The sequence below is a fragment of the Gekko japonicus genome, unplaced genomic scaffold (assembly GCF_001447785.1).
Source record: "Gekko japonicus isolate JY-2015 unplaced genomic scaffold, Gekko_japonicus_V1.1 scaffold1, whole genome shotgun sequence".
Lineage (NCBI taxonomy): Eukaryota > Metazoa > Chordata > Lepidosauria > Squamata > Gekkonidae > Gekko > Gekko japonicus.
In genome coordinates this window covers 651,504-669,378 of record NW_015164181.1, presented here as the reverse complement: position 1 = coordinate 669,378, position 17,875 = coordinate 651,504, and the positions used below count along the sequence as shown (strand labels likewise).

Below are 17,875 nucleotides of genomic sequence, written 5' to 3'. Positions count from 1 at the left end.
TATTAATTATAAGGTTGTACAATATCTTTTGAGATTCTATGGAGATGATATTTGATATTTTTGATATCTCTTATATTGTGAATTGTGATTAAGATTATTATTATTATTGTTGAAACTCCCTGAGGAAAATTATTGTTGAACTCCCTGAGGAAGATTCTGAAACAGAAGGATATCTGGACCAGAGCACATGTTATAAAGAGACTTTAAGGAGTCCTCCCTTTTGAAACTTTTATTTAACAGAGGAGGACTATTATTAATTATAAGGTTGTACAATATCTTTTGAGATTCTATGGAGATGATATTTGATATTTTTGATATCTCTTATACTGTGAATTGTGATTAAGATGATTAATTATATATGAAGACATTATTGTAAAAATATTTTTCAAAAAATATAAAATTATTTATGATATGTTGTAATCATCTGTGCACTGTAGGGTTTTCAAGGCAAGAGATGTTCAGAGGGGGTGTTTGCCATTGCCGGACTCTGTGTCGCGACCAGTGTTCCCTCTAAGCTGAGTTAGTGTGAGCCAGCTCACAGATTTTTAGCCTCCAGCTCACAGATTTTTGTCTTCGCTCAGAAGGGATGGCTCCAGAGCAAACTAATTTATGCTGCAGCCAGATCACCTGCTCACAGTTTTAATGCCAGGAGCTCACAAAGTAGAATTTTTGCTCACAAGACTCCGCAGCTTAGAGGGAACATTGGTCGCGACCCTGGGCTTCCTTGGTGGTCTCCCATCCAAATACTGACCAGGGCCAACCCTGCTTAGCTTCTGAGATCTGACGAGATCGGGCTAGCCTGGGCCATCCCGGTCAGGGATCTTTTCACTGGGATCAACCAAATGACATATGACAGAGGGTGGATGTTTGGAGCCCTCCAGAACTCTTATTTAGGATTGATATAACACACAGAGAGAGACACAAAGGATGAAATGAGTTCTGGGAAGAGAAGATACCTTACGACAGGATGTGAACTCCTGTTCAAGCCAGCATCACGCATTGGATGTAGAGCAGATTCAAACCAGCTGGACTCTGCAGGACTTTGTTTGTCCTATTTGCTTATTATCTCTTGCCCAAAGTAACTTGAAACCAGCTCTGATGAAACTGACACTTCTTGAGGCAAACCAGGATGTGGACGATCAACTATGAACAAAATCCTGACCTCACAAACTAACCATAGTTAAAATGAGCCACGGTTTTGTGTCTACTCAACCAGAAACATGCATTCGGATATTACAAGAGATGTAATCAAAACAGACACGTGCAAAACAAGAAGCGGAACAGAAGAGGAGATTGGATTTATACCCTGCCCTTCACTACCTGAAGGAGTCTCAGAGTGGCTTACAATTGCCTTTCCCTTCCCCTCCCCACAGCAGACACCCTGTGAAGTAGGTAGGGCTGAGAGAGCTCTCTCGAGAACTGCCCTTGAGAGAACAGCTCTGAAGGAACTTATGACTGACCCAAGATCACCCAGCCAGGTGCAAGTGGAGGAGTGGGGAATCAAACCCGGTTTTCCCAGATGAGAGTTTGCGCTCCTAACCACTACACCAAACTGGCTCTCAAAGTTTGCATCCAGCAGCACCTTTAAGACCAACAAAGTTTTATTCAACCTAAGCTTTCATGTGCATGCACACTTCCTCAGATACAATGAAATGGAAGTTACTACCTGATTCTATAGACACATACAAAGTCTTCTTTGTGTCGAGCCGTTGGTCTAGCAAAGTCGACTCTGACTGGCAGTACCTCTCCAGGGTCTCAAGCAGAGGTCTTTCATATCACCTCTTCCCCAATCCTTTAAGTGGTGTTGCCAGAAATTGAACCTGGGACCTTCTGTTTGGTGTAGTGGTGTACTTTGGTGTAGCGGTTAAGTGCGCAAACTCTAATCTGAAAGAACTCGGTTTAATTCCCCACTCTTCCACGTGCAGCTACTGGTGTGACCTTGGGTCAGTCATAAGTTCTTTCAGAGCTGTTCTCTCAGGAGCAGTTCTCAAAAAATCTCTCTCAGCCCCACTTACCTCACAGGGTGTCTGTTGGGGGGGGAGACAGTCAGCCACTCTGAGACCCCTTCGGGTAGTGAAGGGCGGGGTATAAATCCAATCTCTCTTCTTCTTCTGTGATTGGCCCAAGGTCACCTAGCTGGCTTCAAGTGGAGGAGCGGGGAGTCAAACGCGGCTCTCCAGATTAGAGCCCTCCAGATTAGAGCCCACCACACCATGTGCCCCCAAACAGCGCTCTCGATCAAACTGCGTTAAAAACTGTCTCTGTAGCATCACATTCTGTAGTTAAGTAGTCTTTTAATTAAATGTACCTTGAAACAGACTTTCAAAACGCTGAATCAATATCAATTACGTTTTTATCATGTTCTTCCTTCAAGCAATTCAGGCCAAAAGCACATGGCTCCTTCCTCCTCCATTTTATCCTCACAACAAACCATTAAGGTGAGTAAATTTTGAGATAAAGGAACTGGCTCCAGGGAACCATAGCAAAATGGAGTGGGGAAAGGACTCTCAGACACGGAGTTGTGAAGACATTTGGTTAAGTATTAGCTGGAAGTGCATGGATTCTGCAACGGAACAGCACAAGCACAGAAAACACAACTAAATATGCAGTTCAGTAGGCCCAGAATCATGACCGAAGTTCAAACATATCCCACTAGCCAGGGGTCATTTTGTAGAAAAAGAGGAGCAGGAGCTCATTAGCATAACTCATTAGCATAACCATTAGCATATGCCACACCCCCTGACATCACCGGAAGTGTGTCAGAAGGCAACACCCACCGCTCAGGCTCCACTGGACTGTTTTGGATTGCTAGCTATTGGGGGGGGGGACGTGCAGATCTGTCCTCGCAGAGGAGGGAGATCTTGTACCTGAATAAAACTTGGTCTTAAAGGTGCCACTGGACTGTTTTGGGCCGGGGAGCCGGGGGGGGGGGGCTCTGCAACATACCTGGTTGCTTCTTGCTCTGACTGAGGGCTGCTGGGAGCAGGGGGTGGGGCTTGTTGCATGTGCCCGCCCCCTGGGCTCTTTACTGCCGGAGCTCCGCTCCTGTGCGCTCCTGCAGGAAATGACCCCTGCCACTGGCCCTTATGGCGAAAAGGGACACACGTGGACAAGCGAGGGAGGCGCTTAGCCAAATCTTGGGAGCCAAAAGAAGAGGAGTGAACAGGAATTCCAGTGGGCAGAAAGCAGGGCTGTAGGTCATTGCTTCAGCTGTGGGCAGGTACACGTGCACAAAGCACAACAGTGATCCAAATGTGCCCATATCTGCTTTCGTGGATAAGCCCCAACAGGCAGAAAGGCAGAGGTATCTAAGGAAACAAAGAGGCCGCGTCTCTGCTCCTTACCTGCATGCACAATTCCTTCGTGTTCAGTCAATGCATGTAGAGGGGGGGGCAGGTAGAAACATGGTGGACCTGCCTTCTGCCACAGCACGGCGGCCAGCTTTTGAGCACAGTGCAGAGGAAGTGTACACCAAAGTTCCCTCTAAGCCATGGAGTCTTGTGAGCGAAAACTCTACTTTGTGAGCTCCTGGCATTAAAGTTGTGAGCAAGTGATTTGGCTAGTGCATAAATTAGTATGCTCTGGTGCCATACTTCCTGAGCTAAGACAAAAATGTGTGAGCCAGAGGCTAAGAAACTGTGAGCTGGCTCACTCTAACTCAGCATAGAGGGAACACTGGTGTACGCACATATGCACCCACCTGGTGATCAGGGACACTGCTTTTGACATATTTCTGATCCAGAGGTGCTGAGCATACATGTACACACTCTCCTCCACACAGAGGTGCGATGCTCATGAGTCAGCAGAGATGCGGTGACGGAGTGTGGGACCCGTGCGTTTGGACATGCTTCCCCTCTCCACACTAACTGAGCATGCTTTGGGGGGGAGAAAGCAACCTGTTCCCGCACTAGTGCTGCTTCTTAGCTGCGAGGGGATTGAACCAAATATGTATCCAGGACCTTACAGCAGTTTTGCATACAATGGGCAGGGCAGGGCAGGAGTTAACCCTGTTTAACAACAAACATCCTCTCCCCAGAAGCACGGGGGGGGGGGGGGGGGGGGCCCCGCAGCCAGCTGGACCACATTGGGCAAATATTTAACTTTTTAAGCAAGACGGCAAACCCGTGAACAATATCCTTATTCCTGCCATTAAACATTCCCCTTTGTTTGACCAGGGAACTCCTGGTGGTTAAACATTAGCTAAAATTTTCCCTCTGCCCCGGAGCTGCGTGGTGTGTGGAATACTAAATATTGACTCAAGGGTTTCCAGAGAATTTAAAATAAATAAATAAAACAAAGACAGGGAAGAGGGCAGAGGAAAGAGGCAAAATTAGCAAACCACCTTTTTTTCTTAGATTTCCCCCCCCTTTAGTCATAGAATCATCGAATGTTAGAATTTGAAGGGACCTTGCAGGTCATCTAGTCCAACCCCCTGCACTCTGCAGGAGCACAGCCGAAAGATAGCCCTACAACATACCCGGAAGATGGTCATCCAGCCTCCGCAAACTTGCTACACGCCAGCTTGGGTTCAAATCACAGTGCCCCCATTCTGTTTTATTAGCAATAACCTTGGCTGATTAACCAAAAGTCTATAACCCTGTGCTCACGACCCCTCTGCACACTGAACGAATGCATGGAGACAGGAAAGGCAAGATGGAGTGCTCCGGCTCTGAAATGATCACCAGCTTCTGATTGCAACATTTACACGTGGAGGTAATTGCCCGTGCACATGCACTCCTCCCTATCCAGACACCCTCCCTATGATTGACAGCATTCAGAAAGCAGTATCACCAACCACGGGGAAGCAGCCTATATACGGAACTGCTTCCATACGTGGGTGTCATGTTCACATAGTGGCGACCAGGTGAAAATAGGGGGAGGGGCCAGTGTGCCCACGTCTGCTCTCCCAACTCTTAGCATAACTCATTAGCACAACTCATTAGCATATGCCACACCCCCTGACATCACCGGAAGTGTGTCAGAAGGCAACACCCACCGCTCAGGCTCCACTGGACTCTTTTGGATTGCTAGCTATTGGGGGGGGGGAACGTGCAGATCTGTCCTCGCATGGCCGCCAGGACAGAAGTACCGACCCCGAAGACCGCCGGAAGAAGAAGGAAGCCGAGCCGGAGAACAGCAAGCCCCACCACCTGGGTGCCGGTAGGCAGCTCCGGCTCTGAACCATGTGGCCGTAGATAGGGAAAGTAGACTTAGACTTCTATGTAAACCGCCCAGAGACCCTTTGGGGTCAGGGCGGTATATAAGCCGAATGTATAAATAAATAAATAAATAAATAACTCCAGATGTTCAGTCAACTTGTATGCTTGGATGACCCATACTTTTCCTGGCTACTTAAATCTGCTGGGGGACGGGACGGGCGGACTTGGTCTGAGAGGTAGTTAAGGCTTCCTTGAGAAAAGGAAGGGTCACCCCAACCTTGAAACAGGCTGTGGCATGTCTTTTTCTACAGAAGCCTACCCTGGACTCAGTCACTATCAGCCTATTCTTGAGCGAGGTATGGAGCAGGAGGTGGCTGGACAACGTCAAGCTTCCCTGGATGAAGCAAGTTCTCTAGATCAGAGGTGTCGAACTCATTTGTTACGAGGGCCAGAACTGACATAAATGTTACTTTGTTGGGCCGGGCCATGGGTGCCATACAACATAATGCCAGGTACCGTGGATATAAACTGTATAAAGGACAGCAGCGGGTAAGCTCTGAGTTAGTGTGTCCTCACTGCAAGGCCCCATGTGCTGGGCGGGGGGTGCAAAGGAAAACCCACATGGACGGACTGGAGAGCTTGGGCAGATGCTCCCACGCTGCTTGACTGCTGCAGATGAGGTTGTTCTGCTGTGCTGCAGCCACAGTTGGAGTGTCTCCGCCCACTCCCCCCCCTGCCAGCAGCCCTCCTGTTCCCTCCCTTGCACTAGTTGCTTGTGGGCCGTGTAAGAGCCCTGGATGGGCCGGTTCTGGCCCCCAGGCCTTATGTTTGACACTCCTGCTCTAGATCCTTTCCAGTCTAGGTTTTGGCCTGGTTATGGTACTGAAACAGCCTTGGATAACCTGCACTGGAAGATGGGCAGAGGAGTGTGACTCTGTTGATTATCTTGGACCTCTGAGTGGCATTTCCAATATCAATGCTCATATTCCCCTTTTGGACCATCTTTCCAGGCTGGAATCGGGAGGCACCATTTCGAGGTGCAACGGTATACAAGCATCAGGTTTGGTATCTGGAATAGCATCCTGAGAACCTGAGCCAGCCGGCCGGTCTTTCTTTCAAAACCAAGTTTCCGGACCCTGTGTCTATAAAACCTAAGTCCCGGGGAGGACTGTATAAGACTTCAACAGTCAGGGTGGTGGCAATAATGCTTTAAATACTCTTATGTCCCTCCTTCCAAGAGACATCATGTATCTGCTTCCTTTTCTTCATTTGTATACCAGAATCTGGCTTTTCTTGAAGTAGAGCTTAATGGCTTTTTAAAAAAAAATTGTTGACCCAGCTTTGCCCCTTTAGGAAGCCAATCTGAATGTGCAAGAACAAGGTGGAACAGTCCTCCTGGAAGGAACCTTGGCTTTCACACCTGCCCTGAACACTAAGGATACGACAGCTTCGACATCTCGCAGAACAAAGTCTGCCCTACGTATGAGTTTTGCAACTGCTGCAGCTACCCAGTTTGCTGAGCAGGTGAAGCAAAAGGAAAGGGACAGAATAAAATAACTGAGCTTTCCAGCCAAGCTAAAAACAATGGCAGCCAGGGCTCCCTCCATGATGCCTGGATCCAGCTTACAGCCTCAGTCCTTCAGCTACCACTGTTTGAGGGAGGAAAAGGCAAGAACCAGGCAGCCTTCCCACCATGCTTGGACCAAGACCTCACTGAGAATCTCCTGCCGGAGCACTTTCTTATGCAATTATAATTAATATGTGACTGAACATCTTTAATTTATATGTTGTGCAAGGATCTGTTTTGGAAGTCCCAGGGCTCCTCCACATTCTCATTACCATTGCTTATGTATCTGTATTGCTTCAGGGTTTTTCTTCTTCTATACACATTTTGCTCCCTCTAGTGGCTGATTCAATATTACATCACAGTATGACCGGCATAAAAGCCTACAGTTTTTATGCTGGACATACAGCAATGTAATATCAAATCAGCCACAAGAGGGAGCAGAACACATGCAAAAAAGAAAAAAAACCCATGCAATAGGGGCACACGTGAGGAAAATGATAATGTGGAAGAGCCCCCAATTTGGCTGAAAAGCAGGGTGAAAATACAATCATGCAGTTTTCAGCAAAGCTTCATACTGCCAGACTCATGACCATCCTCGCTCTGGAGTGAGCTGGAAGCATCCAATGTTGCTCCAGGGCTGTCAAGCCACAGATAGAAAAAAAAAACAGCAACCAATGAGAGTTCAGCAGTGCCAACTCTAAAACATACCCTGCAGACCGACATCTGATTGGTTGTTAGCGTGCCCGTCTTGTCCGAGCAGATGACCGAAGTGCAGCCCAGGGTTTCCACTGAAGGAAGACTCCTCACAATCGCATTCTTCTTGGCCATCCGGCGGGTGCCCAGCGCCAGGCAAGTTGTGATGACAGCCGGAAGTCCCTCGGGAATGGCAGCCACGGCCAAGGCCACAGCAATTTTAAAGTAGTAGATGGCCCCACGGAACCAAGAGCCACCATGCACAGGGTCACTGAAGTGGCTGATGTTGATGACCCACACAGCTATGCAGACCAGGGAAATGACCTTAGAGAGCTGTTGGCTGAACTCATCCAGCTTCTGCTGCAAGGGGGTCTTTTCAGGCTCGGTGGCAACCATCTGGTTCCTGATCTTCCCAATTTCTGTGTAGACCCCCGTGGCAATGACAACACCAACAGCTTTGCCGGCAGCAATGTTGGTACCCTAGAGAAAGGGAAAGGGGACGTTAATCGACACAGTATTTACTCAGCCATTGCTGGTAATGGTCAACCGTTGCATTGGGTTGGAAGGAGAACGTGTCCAGGGCTGATCTTGCCCGGTCCCCCAAAATGTGGGACTCTAGCTTGATCTACACAGGGAACAGAATGAGTTGGGAACAAAAGTCATGATTAGTGAATCTACAATCCTCACTAATAGCACGCTCAAAAATTGAACTTTCTTTTCCACTGTCTTTCAGTCTAACCCCATCCTCAGGTATGTGGTGGGTCTGTGGCTCACTGGCTGAGTATCTGTTTGGCATGCAGAAAGTCCCAAGCAGAAAATGAACACTGTGGGAAGTAAGCTGGTCTAGTGCCTGTCATCCCAGTATGCCACTTTTTAATATGGGGGAACCACTGGAAAACGGCGAACCCGTCTCCAGCACAAAGTCCACCACACCTGTACAGACCCCCCCAGTTTGAGAAGTATTCCCCCCTCCTCCCCTGGAAAATTCCAATCGTCTTCAACACTCATCTTGGTTGCAAGATCCCACAAACTCGCACATGGTGGAAGGCAGAACAGTTTGATCTACATCACTGTTTCTGAGTTGGCCTCCAGAAGCAGGAATTTTAGAGAGAACGGCAGGTGTGAGAATACTTACAGAAAACAGCATGTTCTTTTTATCCTGGTTGACAGCTCTCGGATCTGGAACAGGGTCTGTGTGCTTGATGATTGACACAGATTCACCTACCCAAAAAGGTGGGGGGGGGAATACAAATTATTTCCTGCTCCGGTTGTACAAAAGAGCTTGTTTTCATCTACAGCACAACAGTACGCCTACCGGGGGGCTACTCACCAGTGTTCCCTCTAAGCTGTGTGCGTGAGCAGCCGCCCATTAACCCAAGAAGCCCCGCTCAGCAGCAACCTGGAGCCGCGCAGCATCTTGCACTGCCCATTGCCCATTGTAAGATTACCAAAAATCAGCAAATACCGTGCTACAGAGAATTACAAAGTATCTCAAGTAATGCAGCCATGAAATTAAAAGACGCCTGCTCCTTGGGAGGAAAGCGATGGCAAACCTAAACAGCATGATAAAAAGTAGAGACATCACCCTGCCAACAAAAGCCCGCATGGTCAAAGCAATGGTATTCCCAGTAGTCATGTATGGCTGCGAGAGTTGGACTATAAGGAAGGCCGAGCTCCAAAGAATAGATTCTTTTGAACTATGGTGTTGGAGAAGACTCTTGAGAGTCCCTTGGACTGCAAGGAGATCAAATCAGTCAATCCTAAAAGAAATCAACCCTGACTGTTCCCTGGAAGGCCAGATAATGAAACTGAAGCTCAAAGACTTTGGCCACCCAATGAGAAGGGAGCACTCACTGGAGAAGACCCTGATCCTGGGAAAGATTGAAGGTCAAAGAAGACGGGGACGGCAAAGGATGAGATGGTTGGACAGTGTCATCGAGGCAACGAACATATAAATATTTTAAAGGAGGGGGGAAAAATCTGCTGATCAAGCTGGTGCTAAAAGCTTAAGACAGAAGCAAGGGGGGGGGGGGGCTTACATTTTTAAAGTTTGGCACGACTCCTGGCAGAAGCCTCTTGCTCCTGAAGGGAACGGATCAATAAAGATGGTTTTTTTAAAAGGATTGTTGTTAGGATGCGTAGGTGGCTCCAGAGGGCGGCTGCCGTGTTGGTCTGCAGTAAAATAGAACAAAGTCTGAGTCCAGTGGCACCTTCAGGATCAGCAAAGTTTAATTCTGGGTATAAGCTTTGTGAGGAAGTGTGCATGCACACAGAAGCTTAGAACTCAGAATTAAACTTTTGTTGGTCTTGAAGGTGCCGGTGGACTCAGATTTTGTTCTGTTGCTTCAGGCCAACACGGCTACCCACCTGCAATGAAACAGCACCTTAGAGACCAACATGAGTTTCGGGGTGTCACGTGGATGAAGGGAGCTTTGACTCTCAAACGTTTATACCCTGAAAACCTTGTTGGTCTCGAAGGTGCTCCTGGACTCAGCTCTAATTACGACAGGTAGGGTTGCCAACTGATCCCCTACCCAATCTGTCTGACTTGCTCTTGTGCCTTTGACAGAAATCAGCTGGTGATGCTCTTTTTTTTTTTTTTTTACGTTTTATTTATTGGTTTTTGTACATCATTAGTTCTCCAATATACATACACCTTAGAGTCATTTATCCATTTTCTAGCCACTTATACATTCCCACCCATCGCTTTACAAAGAGTTCTTCATTCTTCCTCTGTAACATTAAATTCAGCTTATCTATTTCTGCTACTTCCAACAGTTTCTCTATCACTTCTTCTTGTTTCGGGGTGTTATCTTGCTTCCAATATCTTGCCCATAATATCCTAGCTGCCGTTATTGTATATAATCTCTCCTTATATATAATTGAATAGTGGGTGCCAAGGTTCTAATTCTAAAATGCACTCCCTTAGTGTATGGCTGATGGCACTGCTCCTCAGCATATATCGCCACCAATCAGAAGGCAAAGCCCGGGTCCCGCCCACACCACAACTGCTGCGACAACCTGGTCTTTTGCATATGGAAGCTGATTGGACTTCAGTCCATTCCACACCTCAAACTCCCCCCCCCCGCAAGGCAGTTGGGATTTTCAGTTGCATAACATACCTCATAGGGGAGAGGAGAATGGGTAACAATGGTTACCACTCTCCAGGTGAGGGCTACAGATAACTCAAACATACAAATGCTCTTCAGGTAGCAGAGATCAGTCCCTCTGGAGAAAACAGTGGACTCTGTCATTAAACCCTGCTGAGGTCGCCACAGGAAACTGACACTGTTTGCCCAAAGCCAGAGCACTCTCCCAGAGCCTCTTTCTAGATCCCGTTGTATTTATTTCTGCAACGGGCATTATTTCTAGTAAATAAATAAATAAAAAGATATTGCACAACCCGTTGATTCATACCAGTCCTCCTTAATTGTACAAAAGTTTTAAGAGGGAGGACTCCTTTAAGTCTATTTTGTGATATATAAAGAGACGATACTTAGATGTTTGGCTATATGATTGATTCTTTCTATGTGTTAATGTTTATACGCTAATTAATATAATGGTGAATAATTTGTAAGAAATATAGAAAAAATAGTATATAAAACAAAAAAATATACAAAATTACTTGAGATACTTTGTAATTCTCTGTAGGACGGTATTTGCTGATTTTTGGTATTTCCTACTTACTATGGGTAAGATGACTGCAGTTCTATTCTGCTCAGGATGTGAACTGCTCCACTCAGTGGGGGGGGGGGAATAGAAGGAGCATTGTCATTCACTCCCATGGGATGAACAGGTGCCAAGACATCACCCCATCCGAGCCCAGTGAACAGGTGGAAATTACAAGGGAGCAGGGCTTTTTTTGTAGAAAAAGCCCAGCAGAAACTCATTAGCATAATTGGCCACACCCAACAGCAGAAACGTATTATCTTATTAGGCCACACCCCTGACAGCACAGGTCATTAGCATATGAGGCCACACCCGTGTTACCAGAAGTGTGCTCATCCAGCCACACCCACCTTTTGCTTCTTATTCTGTTTACCTTGTTTGTTGTCAAAACCCAGGGCTTTTTTTGTAGCAGGAACTCCTTTGCATGTTAGGCCACACACCCCTAATGTAGCCAATCCTAATGGGTTTCTGCTGTTGTGTGTGGCCTATTATGCTAATGAGTTCCTGCTGGGCGTGGCCAACTCAGGAGCCAGCCAGAACTCTGTTCCTGTGCGTTCCTGCCCCAAAATAGCCCTGCAAGGGAGTCGTTACTGGTTAAATATCAGGAGAAACTTCCTAACTGTTAGAGTGGTTGAGCAGTGGAACAGACTGCCTCGGGAGGTGGTAGATGCTCCTTCACTGGACGTTTTCAAGCGGAGGCTGGATGACCATCTTTCGGGTATGTTGTAGGTATGTAGGGCTATCTTTCAGCTATGCTCCTGCAGAGTGCAGGGGGTTGGACTAGATGACCTGCAAGTTCCCTTCCAACTCTAACATTCTATGATTCTATGATTCTAAGTCAGTTATGCCTTCTGGCAGAACCCGGATCCCCCAGATCCTAGCCTGATATTTTAACTTCTACACAGCACTGGCCCTCAGAAGAGCCATTTAAGGGAGGCAGCCCGGCACTGCTCCTACTGAGCCTCCTTCCGATGGAGCACAAGGGATGGGATGTGGCTCACTGGCAGAGCATCTGCTTGGCATGCGGAAGGTCCTCCCAGGTCCAATCCCTGGCATCTCCAGTTCAAAGGCCCAGGCAGTGGGTGATGTGAAAGTCTTCCACCTGAGACCCCGGAGAGCTGCTGCCAGTCTGAGTAGACAATTCTGATTTTGATGGACCAACAGTCTGATTCAGTATAAGGCAGCTTCATGTGTTCAGCACTAATAGTACACACCAGAGTCTGTCAACCCCACAAATATGTATATGGGATTTATAAAATTATACATGGGACAGAGAGAGTGGATAGAGAGAATTCTTGTCCCTCTCACAAAATACTAGAACTTGAAGGCATCCAATGAAGTTGATGGGCAGTAGAGTCAGAATGGACAGAAGTCAATATTTCTTTACACAATGGGTGCGTTCAGACGGGGCATTTACAACGGTATAGGTGCCGGTTGGAATCGGTGTACTTACCGGCGTTCACACGTAGAACGTCTGCCTTCCGTCCCTAACCATTGCAAAGAGCTTTAAACCGTTGTATTCTGCCACTAGGTCCCCAAGTGGTGGTATCCTGAGTGCAACGGTTGTAATCGCTTTACCCACCCCTGTCTGATCACTCTCCACCGTTGTAGAGCCACTTCCGTTAGGAAGCCTGAGGCTTCCGATTTTCGCCCGCCATTTTTTTTGTTAGGTCAGCGATATGCGCTTGGGCGAAGCTTCACCCCGGAGTTTGTTTAAAAAAAGAAAAGAAAAGGTCCTTAGTTTAAGGTTTTAGAGGAGTCCGGGACCTCAGGGAGGCCAGTTTGTTCTTTAAACTTTAAAGGTAAGTCCTCTCTTCAGGGCATGCTTTTCTGGATGGGGTGTTTCGCGCATGCGTGAAGATCTCCATTCTGTGGATGGCTGCCTATGCGCATGCGCAAATTAAATTAAAAAACAACAACGCCGACACCCGCTGTGTGTGAACGGGCATACAGCGATGGGCTCCGCAGACAGGAGGTAAGTGTGATCGCGTTTCAGCCGGCATAAACTGCACCGGTTGGAACCGGTGCAAGTTTATGCTGGCTGAAACACCCCGTCTGAACGCACCCAATGAGTGATGGAAATGTGGAACTCGCTGCTGGAGGATGTAGTGATGGCCATGGGCACAGATGGTTTTAGAAGGGGATTTGGCAGGTTCATAGAGGAGAGGTCCATCAGTGGCTCCTAGCCATTGTGTCTAAAGGGAATCTCCACATTCAGAGGCAGTAAACTTCTGAATACCAGTGCCAGGATGCAACATCAGGAGAAAGCCTGGGCCCCTGGGCCCTGCTGCTGGACTGTCAGAGGAACTGGTTGGCCACTGTGTGATATAGGATGCTGGACTAGAAGGACCACTGGTCTGATCCAGCAGGGACCTTTTCTGATATCTATATCTCTAGATATAAAATGTTTTAAGGTAGTACAAGGCTCTCCCACTTTAATTGCAACATTAATCAGAACTGACCCCAGCAATGTTCATCTTGCGCCTTCCGGACCGTGCTTACCCGTAAGAATGGACTGGTCGACCCGTAACGTCGTAGATTTGATCTCGATGATCCTGATGTCGGCAGGCACTTTGTCGCCAACTGTAACAGAGGGAAAGGAACTGGTGTCAGAAGTGTCTAAATCTGAAATCCACCAAGGGGAGAAAGCAGGCGGGGAGTCCCACACTGCTGAAGAACACGCTAGCAGGAAAAGGTTTTGCAGTCCCGTAGTTGAAATGATGATGCCCACCTGAAGTGGGGCTTACGGGGAGGTCACTGTGTACAATGAAAAGGGACTCAGATCTGAAGAACAGTCTCGCTTGATCCTACCAAATGGCTCAAGTGAACCGACCAAACTTCAGTTACCAGAACAGCAAGAGCACTACCCAATCAGAAGAGTCTCAACAGGAACTGACAATCACTTGTATATTACCCAGCACTCCCAAAGTCCTCTGAAACAAACACTTCTCACATGCCTTCTAAATGCCAGCGGTGAAGAAGCATGGTGGACTTCCCAAAGAAGAGAGCTGCATCATCTCAGAGCGACCACGAAGAAGAAGAAGAAGGAGGAGGAGGAGGAGGAGGAGAAAGAAGAAGAGGAGGAAGAGGAGGAGGAGATTGGATTTATACCCTGCCCTTCACTACCCAGAGGAGTCTCAGAGCGCGTTACAAACTCCTTTCCCTTCCCTTCCCCACAACAGACATCCTGTGAGGTGGGTGGGGCTGAGAGAGCTCTCACAGAAACTGCTCTTTTTCAAGAACAGCTCTTATCAGAGCTACAGCTTGCCCAAGGCCATCCAGCAGGTGCAAGTGGAGGAGTGGGGAATCAAACCCGGTTCTCCCAGATTAGAGTCCGTGCACTTAACCACTACACCAAACTGGCTCTCGTTATCATCTCCTGTGCACCTCAGACAGCAAGGGGCACATGGCACCAAATCTGTTCAGGTAGGTTTACATGGGAGGACATGATCCTCGAGGTGCCTTAGTCCCAGACAGTTCTGTGCTCTCAGTATCATGGCTTATTTGCGAGCTTTCCTGAGGTATTAGACTGCTCATTTGTTGAGACTCAGCCTCAGAATCCTCTAAGTTAATGTGGGTGTACAGCATTGGCCACTCCAACTGGCAAGTGATATGGTGCCTATGGACTGGCCGAGCCTGCTACTCATCCCTTCACTCACAGTGTACACCTATTTCTTTTGAACAGATGTACCAACCCCGGGTGGGGTCTGGGAGGCAGGGCCAATGACACTTCCTGGTGGGGGATGTTGGTCCTCTCTAGGAATGACTGGAAGCTCTGTGGTTTTAACTCCTCAAAGAGTTTCTGGCGATTTCTAGAAAGGTATGACATCACTTCCAGGTTCCCCTCAGAAGTGATGTCACACCATCAACAATGGCTGGTTTGCGTTTTAAAAGTTGTGCTAATCCCACCCATTTTGGGTGGGTATTTAGAGTGAGCTGACAAAACAGCCCCCATTCTGTGCCCTGTTCCTTCAACATTTTATCTTGTTTCGATACACTGAATATGGAAGATGGCAGCTTTGTTTGGTGTCGGTCTTTATCTGCCACTGTTTTTTATCTTCTTGTTTAAATCTCCTCATTTGTTTTCTGGCTTTAATGGGTCGGGGGAGGAGGGATGTTCTTTGATGTGGGATATAAATAGTTGTTTTAGGAGTTTGTCCGCCGCCTCGAAAATATTCCCAAAAGGCTCAATATAAAAGTTAAAAAAGATGAAGTTTGGTCTTCCTCACTGGCTAGTCAACGAAGCGGAACCTTCTGTCAGACTGACTTCTGGCTTCACCTTTTCCAGCTCAAGCCACAGACTGGATCATCAGTTGACTGTAAACAGCTGAGCTGCCTTATTATATAAAAATCGTTAAAAAATAGATCAATGCAGCACTTCTGCAATCCAGCAGCTATGCTGCTATGAGCCACCCCACGCTCACAGATCAAGATTCCCTCTGTCTTCCCACATCTTCCAGGCTCAACCCAATCATCCTAGGAAAACAGATTTCTCTCAGCAAACCACACTGCTGCAAAACTGCTGTAAATGGTTATTAAGTGCCATGTTGGAAAGTGCAGCCAGATAACAGCATCGAAGGCAAATGACCCTTGGACACAATGACAAACTACTGTCAATCTAGGCCTCTGATTTAACCACCAGAGGTGGGGAATTTTCTGCCTCCCGCCCCTGTTTTCCGCGCCTCAAAGAACTGAGTGGTAGGAGAAAAAATGGCATCCACATAGTGATTGTTCTAGGAATCTTCCCAGTCTCTATGGTAAAGATCACAGATACTAGGTAAGGCAGTCTAGAGTCGCCCAGAAGTAGGGCAGCACCGTGTGGGAGACTGGGAGGGCAGAAACATGGAGGCACCATTGTGTAAATAGCACTGCATCATTCCTCGGGCAAACTCAGAAGTGGTATCATGTCACTCTAGGATTCTTTGGAAACCCTGTCATTTTACCACAGAGTTTCTGCTAGAACTTCCACTAGATCCTAGAGCAACATGACATAATTTCCAGGTTCGCTCTGGAGATGATGTCATGCTGTCAACCCAATGGTGATTTTTTTTATTTTTCCCCTTGTCGGGCTATTCAGCAGTGATAGTCCCTTGCTATAGTGGGAAACCTAGCAACCCTACTCTACCTTGAAGAAACGTCACATCCTCCCCAATCTCCACCCTCCTCAGGCATCGCCCCCCAAATCTTCCAGCTGAGGCAATCTTGGGAATCCTAGATCCATCACATCTCTTGCTTGGTTTTTTTTTTTCATTTTTCTTTTGCAGATTTAGATGCCAAGTGACACCCATTCTGTGGCTCTCTCACTACCAGGTATGTTCCCTTCAACTTTGATAGAAAGATAATTCAAACCAGCAGGGCTTTCAGAAATTGGCTTTCTGAGGCAAGCTCAAAAAACACCTTCACTCATATGAGTCCTAGCCAGGGGTCATTTCCTGCAGGAGCGCACAGGAGGGGAGCTCCAGCAGTAAAGAGCCCAGGGGGCAGGCACATGCAACAAGCCCCACCCCCTGCTCCCAGCAGCCCTCAGTCAGAGCAAGAAGCAGCCAGGTAAGTTGCAGAGCCCGCCCCCCGGTCCAAAACAGTCCACTGGCACCTTTAAGACCAGGTTTTGTTCAGGTACAAGCTCTCCCTCCTCTGCGAGGGCAGATCTGCACGCACTCTCCCCCAATAGCTAGCAATCCAAAACAGTCAAGTGGAGCCTGAGTGGTGGGTGTTGCCTTCTGACACACTTCCGGTGGTGTCAGGGTGTGTGGCATATGCAAATAAGTTATGCTAATGAGTTATGCTAATGAGCCCCTGCACCTCTTTTTCTACTAAATGACCCCTGGTCCTAGCTGGTATTAAGATCAGCCAACAAAGTTCTCCTCTAGGCATCATCATCAAGTTTAGACACCAGGCCAATTTCAGCTGGAAGCGGGGCCTTATCTGAGGTAGCCCCTATCCTTTGGGACTCCTTCTCTTTGGAAGCTCAGCAGGCACTGGTCTTTCCCCCTTTTTTACATTAAAAAGGTAGTGAAAACTTAAACCTTTTCCCCCCTGTACCATCCAAGTTTTAAACAAATTATTCATCCAATGCTCTGATTCAATTGTCTCGCTGTTGCGGCTATTTGGTTAGACTAATGTTGATCCTTGGATTTAGCCCTGAATTGTTTCTTGTAAGCTTCTTTGGGAGCCGATATGGATGGAAGGTAGTGTATAAATACTGCAGCAAGTAGATAAATACATCCTTACACCTTTCAGCGCTATTTTAGATCCGTCTCGATCGTTAGCCTAGCTTATCCAATTATTTTTGGCACGCTATCTTCTCTATTGTACTTGTTTCACTGGCAGCAGCCGGCAGCCGTTTGTGATGCTGAGGTTCACCTTTAAGTTTTAAAATCAGAGTTTTTAATGGCATCCGGCCTCGAAGGCCGTATTTGGCCAATCGAGGGTATAGGCATTTAAAACAATAAAAACGAGAGAATCCGATCATGACAGAAGACTGCAGACACACAAAGGTATTGTGGATGCACTGATGGCACGGCCATGTTATTATTATGAAAGCAGCATCAATGGGGATGCCATTTTCCAGGGTATTAGACATTAGGTACCCGCCCCTAGGAGTTTACAATCTAAAAATGTAGCAGAAAAGAAAGAGGAAAACTAGAGTGGAAGCCAGCAAACCTTTGACATCCTACCTGCCACTTCCACAATGTCACCCGGGACGATGTCTCGAGCTCGGATCCTTTGAACTCCGTTTCTGTCTCCCCTGATCACTTTCCCCATCTCCGGTTCGTACTCTTTTAAG

General features: G+C 47.3%; 1 protein-coding gene across 1 annotated transcript in view; it reads right to left on the bottom strand.

Moving 5' to 3' along the window:
• Positions 1 to 17,875, bottom strand: part of LOC107107698 (sarcoplasmic/endoplasmic reticulum calcium ATPase 3) — a 79,348-nt gene that overhangs the window by 60,287 nt on the left and 1,186 nt on the right. The window contains exons 2-5 of the mRNA XM_015408004.1: positions 17,766 to 17,867; positions 13,591 to 13,671; positions 8,555 to 8,640; positions 7,435 to 7,899 (exon numbers count right to left, since the gene is read on the bottom strand). Coding sequence (XP_015263490.1) covers positions 7,435 to 7,899; positions 8,555 to 8,640; positions 13,591 to 13,671; positions 17,766 to 17,867 — 734 coding nt within the window. The remainder of the gene's footprint in view (positions 1 to 7,434; positions 7,900 to 8,554; positions 8,641 to 13,590; positions 13,672 to 17,765; positions 17,868 to 17,875) is intronic.